General features: G+C 41.1%; 1 protein-coding gene across 4 annotated transcripts in view; it reads left to right on the top strand.

Moving 5' to 3' along the window:
- The window catches only part of Akt3 (AKT serine/threonine kinase 3), a 241,042-nt gene that overhangs the window by 223,465 nt on the left and 5,243 nt on the right, over positions 1-12,334 (top strand). For all 4 annotated transcript variants that reach the window (XM_021162759.3, XM_085843271.1, XM_029481052.2 and 1 more), the window contains one exon: positions 7,827-7,929. In XM_021162759.3, the coding sequence (XP_021018418.1) occupies positions 7,827-7,929 (103 nt within the window). The remainder of the gene's footprint in view (positions 1-7,826; positions 7,930-12,334) is intronic.

Raw genomic sequence — 12,334 nt, 5'->3', positions numbered from 1 at the left:
ATATAATACTGAAAACCATGGAAATATGACATTTAAGAAAGGGAAGAGGTAAAGGGATAAAGCAGTAAACATGGCATGCCTAACCTGAGAGGCCAAGAGACTGGATGCCAACAGCGTCGAGGGGCCTGCTAACGTGGTGCATGCTCCGAACAGGGTTGCTTCTGGGTTTGGTGGAAGGAAATAGGGTGTGTAGTGCGAAGACCTTCCTAAGTGTTCTTGGTATAGCAGTAGGAAGAATCTAGAAAACAATCCAGTTACAAGTCTGCTTCAGTGACCTGTGCTAACTTTCAGGGGCCTTATAGAACAGAATGAAGGCACCAAGGAAGCAAAAGGGAGTATGGAGTGAGTCTGTCTGTCTATCTGTCTGTGTATAGATAACCTAAAGAAATAGGCACTGGTTTTAGGCTAAAAATACAAAGAAAAAGACAATAGAAGACTTTTGATTTTAATTCAAAAAGAAATTGTCCAAGGAACCAATATTTGAGTGAGAGCGAGAAAGAGTACAAATGTCTGGAGTCAGAGGCTAGAGCTGCAGGATGGCTTTCTCTCTAGAAAACGTTGGTGGGAAATTTGAGTTTGGAGTTTAGTATAAGAATATAGATGAGTGGTTCTAAACGTTGAGAACATGCATGGTCAGAAGTGGAGTTTGATTGGAGAACACGTAATTGCCACATATACCTAACTGGTGAAATGTCATACAAATGTTACTGTGCAGCTTTTTATTCTGAGTCAGGCAGGGACAGTCTACTACCCCATTAGAATTTTCACTTGAAGAGTTGAGGGATTGATAGCAGTTGTACAAGATGTTACTAGCTATGATTGGTTTCAGGTAAGCTAAAGATAGGTCTCTAGGTATTGTCAAGTTGGTGTGTTTCTTATCACACTCAAATGATGGCTTATTTTAAAATGTTATTCAAAGAAAGATGTATTCCAAATGTGTGCTAGACATTCTGACATTCTGATGGCTAACATCACAGTTGCTGCTGCCTTTTTATCATGAGGCATTTTCCATAGGATATGAAAGACCAGACAGTTATCAAAATTAACATTGGTTATTTCATAAGATTTAACTTAAGCTTTAAGAAATGTGCATAGATAGATAGATAGATTCATTCTTAAAAGAAACTCACCTAAAACAAAATCTGGGGAAAAAAATCATAGTGAATAGAAGCATTTAGTGACCAAGTATTAGAGCAGCACCAAAGGAAGTCTTGCTGTGGCTCTCAGTAGATGTGACAAATGACTTGTGTCAGATAGAAATGCCAGGAGTACAATCTTCAGTGAAAACATACTTTGCACTAAATTACAGCATCTTTATGGCAAGAAACACTTAAAATACAAAAAACACCAATAGATGTGCATTTATTTAATACACATAAAAATAACCTGTTTCATTATTTAGAAGATTCAGCTTTGCTTTTACTTTCTTGGTTGTCCATTTTTTTTTCTTTTAAAATATTTTATTAGCATATTCCAATTACACATAATAATGAATATCGCTAAACTTTTTGTATATATGGACACAATACATCCTCAAAGGTTCATTTCAGTTGTGTGTGTGTGTGTGTGTGTGGCCAGAGGTGTCAGATCCCCTGGAACTGGAGTTACAGTAAGTTCTTTATGAGCCACCTGACGTGGTTACTGGGAACCCAACTCAGGTCCTTTGAAAGAGCTACACTACATGCTCTCAACAGCTGAGCTGTCTCTACCCACAATGTATTTTGACTATATTCACCTGGTACCTTTTTTTTTTCTGTTCCTCCTCATCCCCTCCCTCTTTCCAAGCACTCCCTCTGCTCTCAGGATAATTTGTGTGTGTGTGTGTGCAGGCATGTTCATATGTGTGTATGAAGGAATTTCACTGGAGTTTGCTTACAGAAGAAGCACAGAAGAGGGTTTATTCACAGGAAGATAGACATCTATCTTATCAGTGACTACACCACAGAAGAAAATGTCTCTCCCTCACTTACAATTTGACTGCATCTTCAGGGCTCAGGGACACATACACACACACACACACACACACACACACACACACACACACACACACACGGAACTCAGCCCCTCTCCTCCAGGAGGAGGCAGTTAATAGTTGCTTGGGGGAAGGGCTCACAGTCAGAGAAACAGAGTGAGATCCTGTCTCAAAGGAGCAAGGACACACACACACACACTGAACTTAGGCACAGCTTCACAGTCAGTAATATGAATTATCTCCCTCTGGTCTGGAACTCACTCGGTAGGCAATAAGCAAGCCCCACGTAACAGTGCCTTGGTTGTCTATTTTATAGTTCATTGATTTCTGCTATAATTTTTTGTTTTCTTCTGTCTTGATTTTAACTTGTGTGCAAACTAGAACCACCTACTTTGGTGTTTCTAGTTTATGGCATATAAATATTTATGGTGTATAAATATGGTATAGACCTTGATTCCTTTTATATGTTTTACATAGGATTGAGGTCAGATATGTAAACTTAAGTTATATGGTTACAGAAAAAAATACACTTATTTCAAATTTCTAGTTCTATGTCAAGAATGCATCGAAAGCATCGATATAATTTACATATAGAGCTTTACATATAACATAGTTAAACAGTATATGACATAGTTGGATTCATTTTATGTATACATTTTATATATTCCTGCTATTTCCAGTATATATACTCATGTGTGTGTATATATATACATAAGTGTATATATATATGTATATATGTATATATACACCTATACATATATACATATATATATATACACAGAACATTAAGAGTTTTTAAAATGAAAAACGGGGATAAAATAAACCAGAATTCCACATGAGAGTAACTACTAAATCCTGTTGATTTAAAGAGATAAATTTATAGTACCAGATTACTGAATCTAAGGGTACTAAACATTCTTTTGCAAATGTCTATGTCCTAGTATTTTGATTCTTATATAATAACACATAATAATTGAGATTGGCACAGGTTGTAAGGCAGCTAAGACACTGTAATCACAGCCTGTCACAGGAAGAGCCAGCAAGTACTCTGTTTCTTAAACACCTCAGCTTTAAAATAGAGAACAAAACAAACAAACAGAAAACTAAACTTACAGGTCCTAAGTGATTCGGCTGCTAAGGGAAGTCTAGGGAGACTTATTTTCAAAGATCTTAGTACTACATTCATGTGCATTCCCAGCTGTAATAGAAAATGGATTGTGATTTACTCTTGGGAATTTAAGAAAACCATCTTTCTGTATTCCTGTACTGATACTGTAAATAAACAAATATTTCTCTTTAGAAAGATAGTGAATATTAGTATATGATTTGATGAAAGGGCAATGTGGAAGGAATATGAGGAATTGTAATTTTTCCTACTATGAAATGTGATTTTTGCACAAGTAGATCTAATTTTAAACATGCCTTTTCGATCAACTGAAGTTTAATGTCTTGAACAGGCTAGCTCACTATCACAATAGCAAAATAATCAAGATAATCCACACAGAAAGAGGACAGGATTATTTGACAACACCATTTTAGAAGTTTTTACATATGACTGGCTGATTCCATTCCTGTTGGGCTTGTGGTGCGACAGATGGCACAGCCTGGTAGGAAGCTCATGGTCGAACAAGCTGCTCACTTATAGCAGCAAAGGAGAAATAGAAGGAAGGAACCTTAGTTTCATGGTCACCTTCAAGATCACAGTCTTCAGTGATCTCAGACAAAGCTAAGCCCATCTCTTAAAAGTCATCACCTTTCTGAAATCAAGGAGTTTATCATATGACTTCAGTGGACATTCTAGAGTTATACTGTAGTAGCCCAGAATCTTAATTGTCATTTAGAACATTTTCTAAAATCACAATTACTTTCAAAGAAAGTTCTGTTTGAAGTGAAAGGCATTAGTTAGGAAAATATATCAAGTTTACACTTAATGATACAGTTGCTATTTATTGAGTTAGCACATAAAGGCTAACATATGTATAGTTAGGTATTCCTGATTTGCTAGTACCTGCTGTTTTTTAAGGGGGGGGGGTCTATACTGTTACACCTGATACAGGAATGCCTTAAAAGAGGTGTCTATAGAAAAAATAAAGATGGTGTGATAATATTGGCTAAAGGCATTGTACTGGTTAGTTTTGTGTCAACTTGACACAGCTGGAGTTATCACAGAGAAAGGAGCTTTAGTTGAGGAAATGCCTCCATGAGATCCAGCTGTAAGGCATTTTCTCAATTAGTGATCAAGGGGGAAAGGCCCCTTGTGGGTGGGACCATCCCTGGGCTGGTAGTCTTGGGTTCTATAAGAGAGTAGGCTGAGCAAGCCAGGGGAGGCGAGCCAGTAAAGAACATCCCTCCATGGCCTCTGCATCAGCTCCTGCTCCCTGACCTGTCTGAGTTCCAGTCCTGACTTCCTTTGGTGATCAACAGCAGTATGGAAATGTAAGCCGAATAAACCCTTTCCTCCCCAACTTGCTTCTTGGTCATGATGTTTGTGCAGGAATAGAAACCCTGACTAAGACAGGCATTTTAAAATTTTTTTTAATTTATTTACTCACTTTACATACCACTGTCAGCCCCCCCCTCCTCCCAGTACTTCCTCAAATAGATCCTCCCCCACCCCCTTCTTACTTTTTGACTAATTATTTTATGTATTTACATTCTAAATGTTTCCACCCTTCCTGATTTCCCCTCCAAGAGTTCTTTACCTGATCCCCCTTCCCTGGGGCATCAAGTTTCTACAGGATAAAGCACATCCTTTCCCACTGAGGCCAGACAAGGCAATCACCCACTACATCTGGAGCGAGCCCACAGACTAGCCCATGCGTGCTCTTCAGTGGGTAGCTTAGCCTCTGGAACCTTGGGGGTCTGGGTTAGTTGATACTGTTGTTAAAGTTGATATGGGGTTGCAATCGATGTCAGCTCTTTCAGTCCTTCGCCTAAGTCTTCCATAGGGGTTCTGACCTCAGTCCAGTGCTTGGCTGTAGTTATCTGCATCTATCTCAGCCAGCTACTGGTGGAGCCTCTCAGAGGACAGCCATTCCAGGCTCCTGTCTGCAAGCACAACAGTAATAGTGTTGGGTTTTGGTGCCTGTGAATGGGATGGATCACAAGTGAAACTGCTCCCTGGATGACCCTTCCTTCTGTCTCTGCTTCGTTTTTGTCCCTGCATTTCCTTTAGACAGGAACAGTTCTGGGTCAAGAATTTTGAAGATGGGTGGGTAGCCCCATGCCTCAAATGGTGATTATGTCTATCTACTATAGGTGGTCTCGACAGGTTCCATCTTCCCACTGTTGGGCATTTTGGCCAAGGTCATCCCTATTAGGTCATGGGAGGCTTGCACATCCCTGGTATCTGGGACTTTCCAGAGCGCCGAACCCAGCCCCCCCCCCCTCTCGTGTGTGTGTGCGCACACACACACACACACACACTCTGCTGCATATTTCCATTCACTCTCCTGGCCATCTGGGCCTGTCCCCTGTCTCCCTGCATATCTTGTCTCCCCTTTTCTTACCCCTCTCCTCTCCCACCCAGGTCCACCTCTCCATCCCTCTGTTCTCCCTTCTAAGTGGGATTGAAGCATCCACTTGGGCCTTACTTCCTGTCATGCTGCATATGGTCTGTGAATTGTATCATGGCTAATATCCACTTATCAGTGAATATATCCCTAGCTCACTCAGGATATTTTCTAGTTCTATCCATTTGTAAAGGCAAAAAATTTAAAATATCATATAGTAGTACTACTATACTAGGGTTACTGTAACAAAATGCAAAATGCCACAGAATAGGAGGGTGTGTGTCTCTCCCCTCTCTCTCTCTCTCTCTCTCTCTCTCTCTCTCTCTCTCTCTCTCTCTCCCTCCCTCCCTCCCTCCCTCTCTCTCTCCTCTTTTTTTTTTTTTTTTTTTTTTTTTTTTGCTAGTGTTGGAAGTCCAAGATTAAAGCTTAGTTCTTTGGTATCTTTCTTTGGCTCACAATTGGTCCTTTTTCCCTAGGTTTTATAGTGTCTTTCTTTAAGTTCATATATTTTGTTGTTTGTCTCTCTTTTTATAGACACTTGGAGTGGGTGAAAGGCACTTTTTAATGTTTTTAACTCTCTGAAAGCTCTATTTAAATACACTCAAATAAGATCCCCAACATGTGTGTGTGTGTGTGGGGGGGGAAGAATAAAATTTATTTCTTAATAATAAAGAATTAAAATTTATTCCACTGTCTTTGTTTTGTTTTGTTTTGTTTTGTTTTGTTGTTGTTTTTGTTTTTCGAGACAGGGTTTCTCTGTGTAGCCCTGGCTGTCCTGGAACTCACTTTGTAGACCAGGCTGGCCTCAAACTCAGAAATCCGCCTGCCTCTGCCTCCCGAGTGCTGGGATTAAAGGCGTGCGCCACCACGCCCAGCTCCAATGTCTTTTAAAGTAAATGAAAATACTGAATATTTGTAATCAACTCTAGAGACTTAGATTTACTGCTGATTGCTGTGGAAGTACATCTGATGAAATATTGTAGCAAAATTTTATAAGTCCAGCCTTCCCCATATACATAATGTGAAGCTTGTTTCTCCCCAGATGTTTATATTTCACTGTATTTTTCCTGATACCATGGTGAGGTGGGGTGCTGTGCCTTTTATTGTGAATGTCTTGACTTTGATTTTGACTAATATTGGTTAAAACTACTTATTTACTTTTATTTCTTTGAGATAGATAGGGTGTCTCTGCATAGCTAAGAATAGCCTGGAACTAGCTTTGTAGCCCAGACTGGCCTTAGGCTCACAGTCCTCCTGCTTCTGTCTCCCGATGCTGGGATTATAGGTATGCACCACTAAGTCTGTTCAGATGGTCATTGTGTTATTTACTTTTGCTGTACTTGAGAACAGATTCCATTTTCCAACTTTTAAAAATAGAATCTGTCTAGAGAATAAACATTTTAACATAGATTTAGTGCCAGTGAGAAGGGGGAAACATATTTCTATTAATCCAAGAATCCAAGTGTGTTTCTTTCTGTTAGATTTTGGCAAAACATGCCAATTTCTTCATCCTGTTTGTTATTTTCTTATCCCTGTAAAACTTATATTCTGTTCTGATGAGAATCACAAGTCCTGGGGCGAGCATCTTTTATTCAAAAGGAAACCCATGTGTCTCTCTCCTACCCTCAACTCAAGGCTAGTAAGAGGCTTCCCTCCCACCCTGCTCTTGCTTTGAGCCACTCCAGCCCTCAGCCCAGCATAATTACTTCAGCCTCCTTCAGGACACATCCCCTTGTGAAGGAGGGAGTGAAAGCTGTGGATACAGTTTGTCACAAACCTCAAGACTTGCTAAGAATTCTGATTCTAAGGCAAGAGCAGACATCGGTACTTGTTCAACAAAACAGGAGATTTTTTTTTGTTTTTTACAATAAAGGTGTAGTGTGGTCTGTGGTTACAGAACAGGTGTATTAAGTTGCCTTTAGCTTTTCTTTGTTGGTTTCTGAAGTCCCACTGGGCCAAGGAGTATTGTGATCCTCCTGTATCAACCTTCTGAGTGCTGAAATCAGAACACGGGAGTGCATCACCATGCCCTGCTAAGTTATATATTTAATATTAACCATTGAGCCCAGGTACCAGGAAAGAGGGAGAAGAAAACAAGCAAGCTTAGATTGTTGCTGCCATGAGAAGAACCACATTCTCTCTTGGTATCCAGCCTGTGGTGGTCTCTCTATTCCTTCTATCATTTTATGTTTATCAGAAAGCCATGCACCCTGTCTGCCTTACACAGGACGCACCTCCTAGTTGTTGGGACCATTCATTTCACTATTTGCTTGCTAATTATATCTTAAAAGGTAAGTTTTCCTGAGTTGAAATCCATTGACACTATTCTTTTCTTCTTATAGCTTGTACCTCCTTTTAAGCCTCAAGTAACATCTGAAACAGACACCCGATATTTTGATGAAGAATTTACAGCTCAGACTATTACAATAACACCACCTGAAAAGTGTAAGTGAACATGCAGCAGTTGATGGCACTCTGAAGGAGTTGGGCACAGTCTTCTCCAGAGTCATTGACTGCATCACAGATGACATTCTCCTGGGATTCTTACTCCATTTCTGTAAGAATTTGCACTGCCTATGAGGGCAGAGCAGAGCAGCAAGAACAGACTTTTCCGGGTAGAACTTGAGGCCACATTCCAGCCTTGCTGTATCCCCACTGCTGTCTTAGCAGCTCTGTGCTACCTGTGGGCATATGTCTCAAGTAGGAGCATTCCCTAGTCCCAGACTCTTGTTCCCACTCATCACAGCTTCAGAGCCTCACTAGCTCTACCTCCTCCTTATGTAGTCATTTAACTTTACTTTTAAAATAGCTTTTCCTTAAACAGTAGTATCTTTAAGGGCAATTGAGTTTGCTATTAATTTTCACGTATATACTTTTCATTAAGAATGCACTAGACTAGCCGGTCGTGGTGGCGCACGCCTTTAATCCCAGCACTTGGGAGGCAGAGGCAGGCGGATTTCTGAGTTCGAGGCCAGCCTGGTCTACAAAGTGAGTTCCAGGACAGCCAGAGCTATACAGAGAAACCCTGTCTCGAAAAAAAACAAAAAGAAAAAAGAAAAAAAAAAAAAAGAATGCACTAGGCTGCATGTTCACACACCATCTCATGTCATTTCATATACACTAATACATGCCTCATACTCCAAGAGATGTCATACATAAGTGGGTTTTGATGAAGGAGGATAGGGTACAATTTTGAGGTAATATTTGGAAAACTAAAAGAATTCCAAGTATAGGTGTGCAGTGTCCTTTAGCATCTTTTCCCTTCTTTTCCTTGTAACATTTTCTCTACTGTTGGTTGATACTGCTTATACACACTGAATGTCTTTGAGACAAAAAAAAAAAAAAATGAAATGTTATCCCTGTAGTGGTCATGGTTACGTAATTTTATTGTTGAAACCTAAGCTGGGACTCATCTGGAGTCAGTGGCCCTGCATCTGAGAGAGTGCATGCCCCCAGGGAAAATGTCTGTGTACGTGTATGCACTTATGGTTCTTTTATGCCTTCACATTGACAAGAAGTGCTTAACTTTTTAAGGAAAGATGTTGAAGCCCGGTATCACATACAGCTAGAGCAGGGTCACCAGCACAGCTAGGATACCAGCCAGGCTCTGAAATGCCTGAATGCCAAAGGGAGCTGCATATGTTATTGGTAGACTTTCAGTATCACTAAGAAGTTAGAGAGTGTTAAAACTCCTGTGGAGTTGTGGGCAAGTAGTTAAAGGGTTATCTGAGTAGAAATTATGGGCATAGATAGGCCTTGGCCTCTGGTCTCAGCAGAAAAGGCAGCTATATAACTCTTCAGAATACTTGGAAATGCCAGTGAGTAGCTGAGCAGACCAAGAAAGGTGCCTACCCCAAGTTCTTGCTGGGCTCTGCCATTTGAATCAAAGGCTGGTTGCATGCCGACCATCCTTCCCCAGGGTACAGCTCTCCAGTGGTTTCCTTTTTTAGTATATATCCATGTTCTCACCCAGAGAACCACCATTGATGTCATAGTCCAAGGAATAGCGCAGTCTGACCACACTCCATTCTACTGTGACACTTCTGTCTTGACGATGTCTCAACTTGCTATTTTTTGTCAGATAACATGATATTACTGAAAGAATCTCATGATGTAATGACTCTTTGTCTCAGTCCCTGATAGATACTGTCTTGACAAGTATTTATTAAATGAGTGAACATAAAAGGTGACCAGAGCCTGGGAGGGTTTGGGTCAGGAGGAAGCCCTGCTCTTAGTACAACACAGCTGTCCTTGGGAGTCTGGGCTGCCTTTATGTGTCGGACCTCCACCCCAGCATCCATAGTATACTTTAGGATAGGAAGATCTTGGGATCTTTTTGGAAAATAGATTGGAGGGACTCTTATTAGCCTAGCTTCTTCTGGACTCATAGGATCCTTTATGCTGTAACCTTCTGAATTTAGAAACAACATACCTGGGCCTTCTCAGCCCAGCTTGATTCATGACATGCCTCTGTCCCCAGGGTCAGCCTCTTTAATATGATTCCTTGAATGCATGATTTTGGAAACAAAATAGAATAGGTAGGGCTTAGGAACAAAGAGTCACTTCAGAAAGGTAAAAGTGAAATCCTGATTTTCAAGATAGAAAATACAAAAGCACAGATTGCAAGCCTCGGGCCTGCTTCATGCCTCATCTCTGGCACTTAGCTGTTCTGAGACTCAACTGCCTGGCAGGGAGGCACAGGGACTCTGGGATAATCTCAAAAGCCCATGCTTCTCTAGGGTGTGCTTAACAGGCCAGCTCTTAAAGAAAGTTTCCAGAGCATTCTAAGCTTGCGTGGCCTGATTAACTGGTTCTTAGGACCGACATGAAAAGTGAGCTATATAAATAGCTCCAGTATAAAAGTCCCTAGCTAAGTGGAATGAGCATGAAAGTCAGTAGCATAAACAGTTTAAGACTACCGAGTCTCAACCAAGTGAAGTTAGAAGCTATTAAATGGACTCTTGTGGTTATTCAGCTGCTGTTTCATGATTAGCTTACATTCCTAGCCTCAGGAGTCAAGGACCAGGAGGACATCCTCACTTCTCCTGTCTTCCTATTTGTGACTCGGACTTACGGCAGCTGTCCTGAGGAGAATTTTTATGACTATTTCTGAGTTCGTAAGATCTCTGAAATGATACTAAGATGGTGACTAGGAGTTGCTTCATGTACATTTAAGTTTAATTTCTTTCCTTGTCTGCATTAATCAACACAAGTGGGCCAGGTTGCATAAGGCTCAGTGTCTTTGAAAGATAACAGGTTCATTTCTGGAGTTACACACTGTCTATAAAGCAAGCCCTTAGGTTAGCATAATTTCCAAAGTAGGAGCTATCAGCCTGTAGGAATCTGAGTTCTGTGTACTTCAGAAGTAGAGTATGATCTTGCTCTGCTGCTGGGCCCTAGACAGTACAGCACCAAGAGTCCAACTGGTCTGGTGTATGCCCGACAGGGTGTGCCACAGACTAGAACTGAGGATAGTCTAGAGCTTAGGCTCCTCTCTTCTTGCTCAGGATCTCTTGGATGGAAAGGCAAGTGAAAGGGTCTCTGTCCTAGCTTCTGTTGAAGGGAGAATTCCCAGGAAATGCAGTTCTTGGTTCCTAAGACCAAGGGAAGGGCTTTTGCTTCAGCAGTTCACAGATTCTGTTTCCCCTATGGGAAGAGAAAAGAGGCAACGGACCATTACTGTACTGAGAGTAGTTTTTTTCTGGTAGCCTTGAAACCATTGTTACTCACAACCCAGGCATCAAGATCTGATTCCAAAGTCTACGGGACGACGTTTGTCGGCCATTGACTTCCTAGTTGCCACCTTGGTTTATAAATCAAAAAATTTTAATTATTTTTTAAAGAATAAATCAGTAGTTAAGAAAGAAAGCAAAATGTTCCATTTTCTACAAACAGCTGCAGCAATGTTCCAGATTTTCCTAACTGGTGTTAATTAATTGAGCAGATTTTAGAATGTGTTGTCTTTCACTACCTCCATCAATGGCCCTAAGCTTTCCTCTCACAGAAAGGAAATTTTCTTTGAGAGCAAGCTGATCACTTTTGTTACTGTCTAATTACATTTGTTAAATGTTCTGAGACAAGCAGGCACCGGGGGCTGTGTGATGCAGAGATTCAAATACAGTGCTGTAGTCTGTAATTTGGGGTCATGTAAATGTATATTCACAACTGCTGTCATTGTGCCAGCATGGTCCTTCAGAGGAGGACCTGTTTCCTAGTTCCCTTCGCTGCAGCCCCTGCCAGGATAGCAGTGAAGTACCCAAGTACCCAGGGAGCTGCTGCCCTCAATCGGACATAGTCAGAGAACAAGCCCTATTGTAACCAACCTTGAGGAGGTAGTCAAGACTGGAGTGGGCGGCTTTGAGGAAAGATAGGCCTGTGTGGGCCTCATAACCAGACTGTAGATTCAGGTTTGTTCCTGTTCAGAATTGTGGTGTTATTGAAGCAACAGTGGAGGCTGTCTTAATTCTCTGGAGACACCCACAAGTTCACCCTCTCTCTCCAAGGCAAGACCAAGACCTGTCATGTAAAGCACTTCTAGGTCTAGAACAAGGTCTGGTTACAGCCAGGAGCCAGAGCAGTCCCTGTCATCTCTCTGGGGTAGAAAAAGCACACAACTTTCTTACATAGAGCATCTAGACTTGCTGTAGGTTTGCTGCACAGAAACACTCAGAGAAACCAAGCTCTTAATGGGAAAGTGTTTCTGAGAGGTGATTGACATGTGTCAGAGTTGGAACATTACTACTTCAACTGACTTTTCTATAGAGAGTTTATGCTGTGTGACTCAATGGTGGATACCTCAAACGCATCCCAGCTAGAGAATTTGATCTATAAGATGTATGCTGTTGGCTTA

The sequence above is a fragment of the Mus caroli genome, unplaced genomic scaffold (genome assembly GCF_978045245.1).
Source record: "Mus caroli unplaced genomic scaffold, Mus_caroli_1 scaffold_1, whole genome shotgun sequence".
NCBI classification, from domain to species: Eukaryota; Metazoa; Chordata; class Mammalia; order Rodentia; family Muridae; genus Mus; species Mus caroli.
This window is presented reverse-complemented; position numbering and strand designations above follow the sequence as displayed.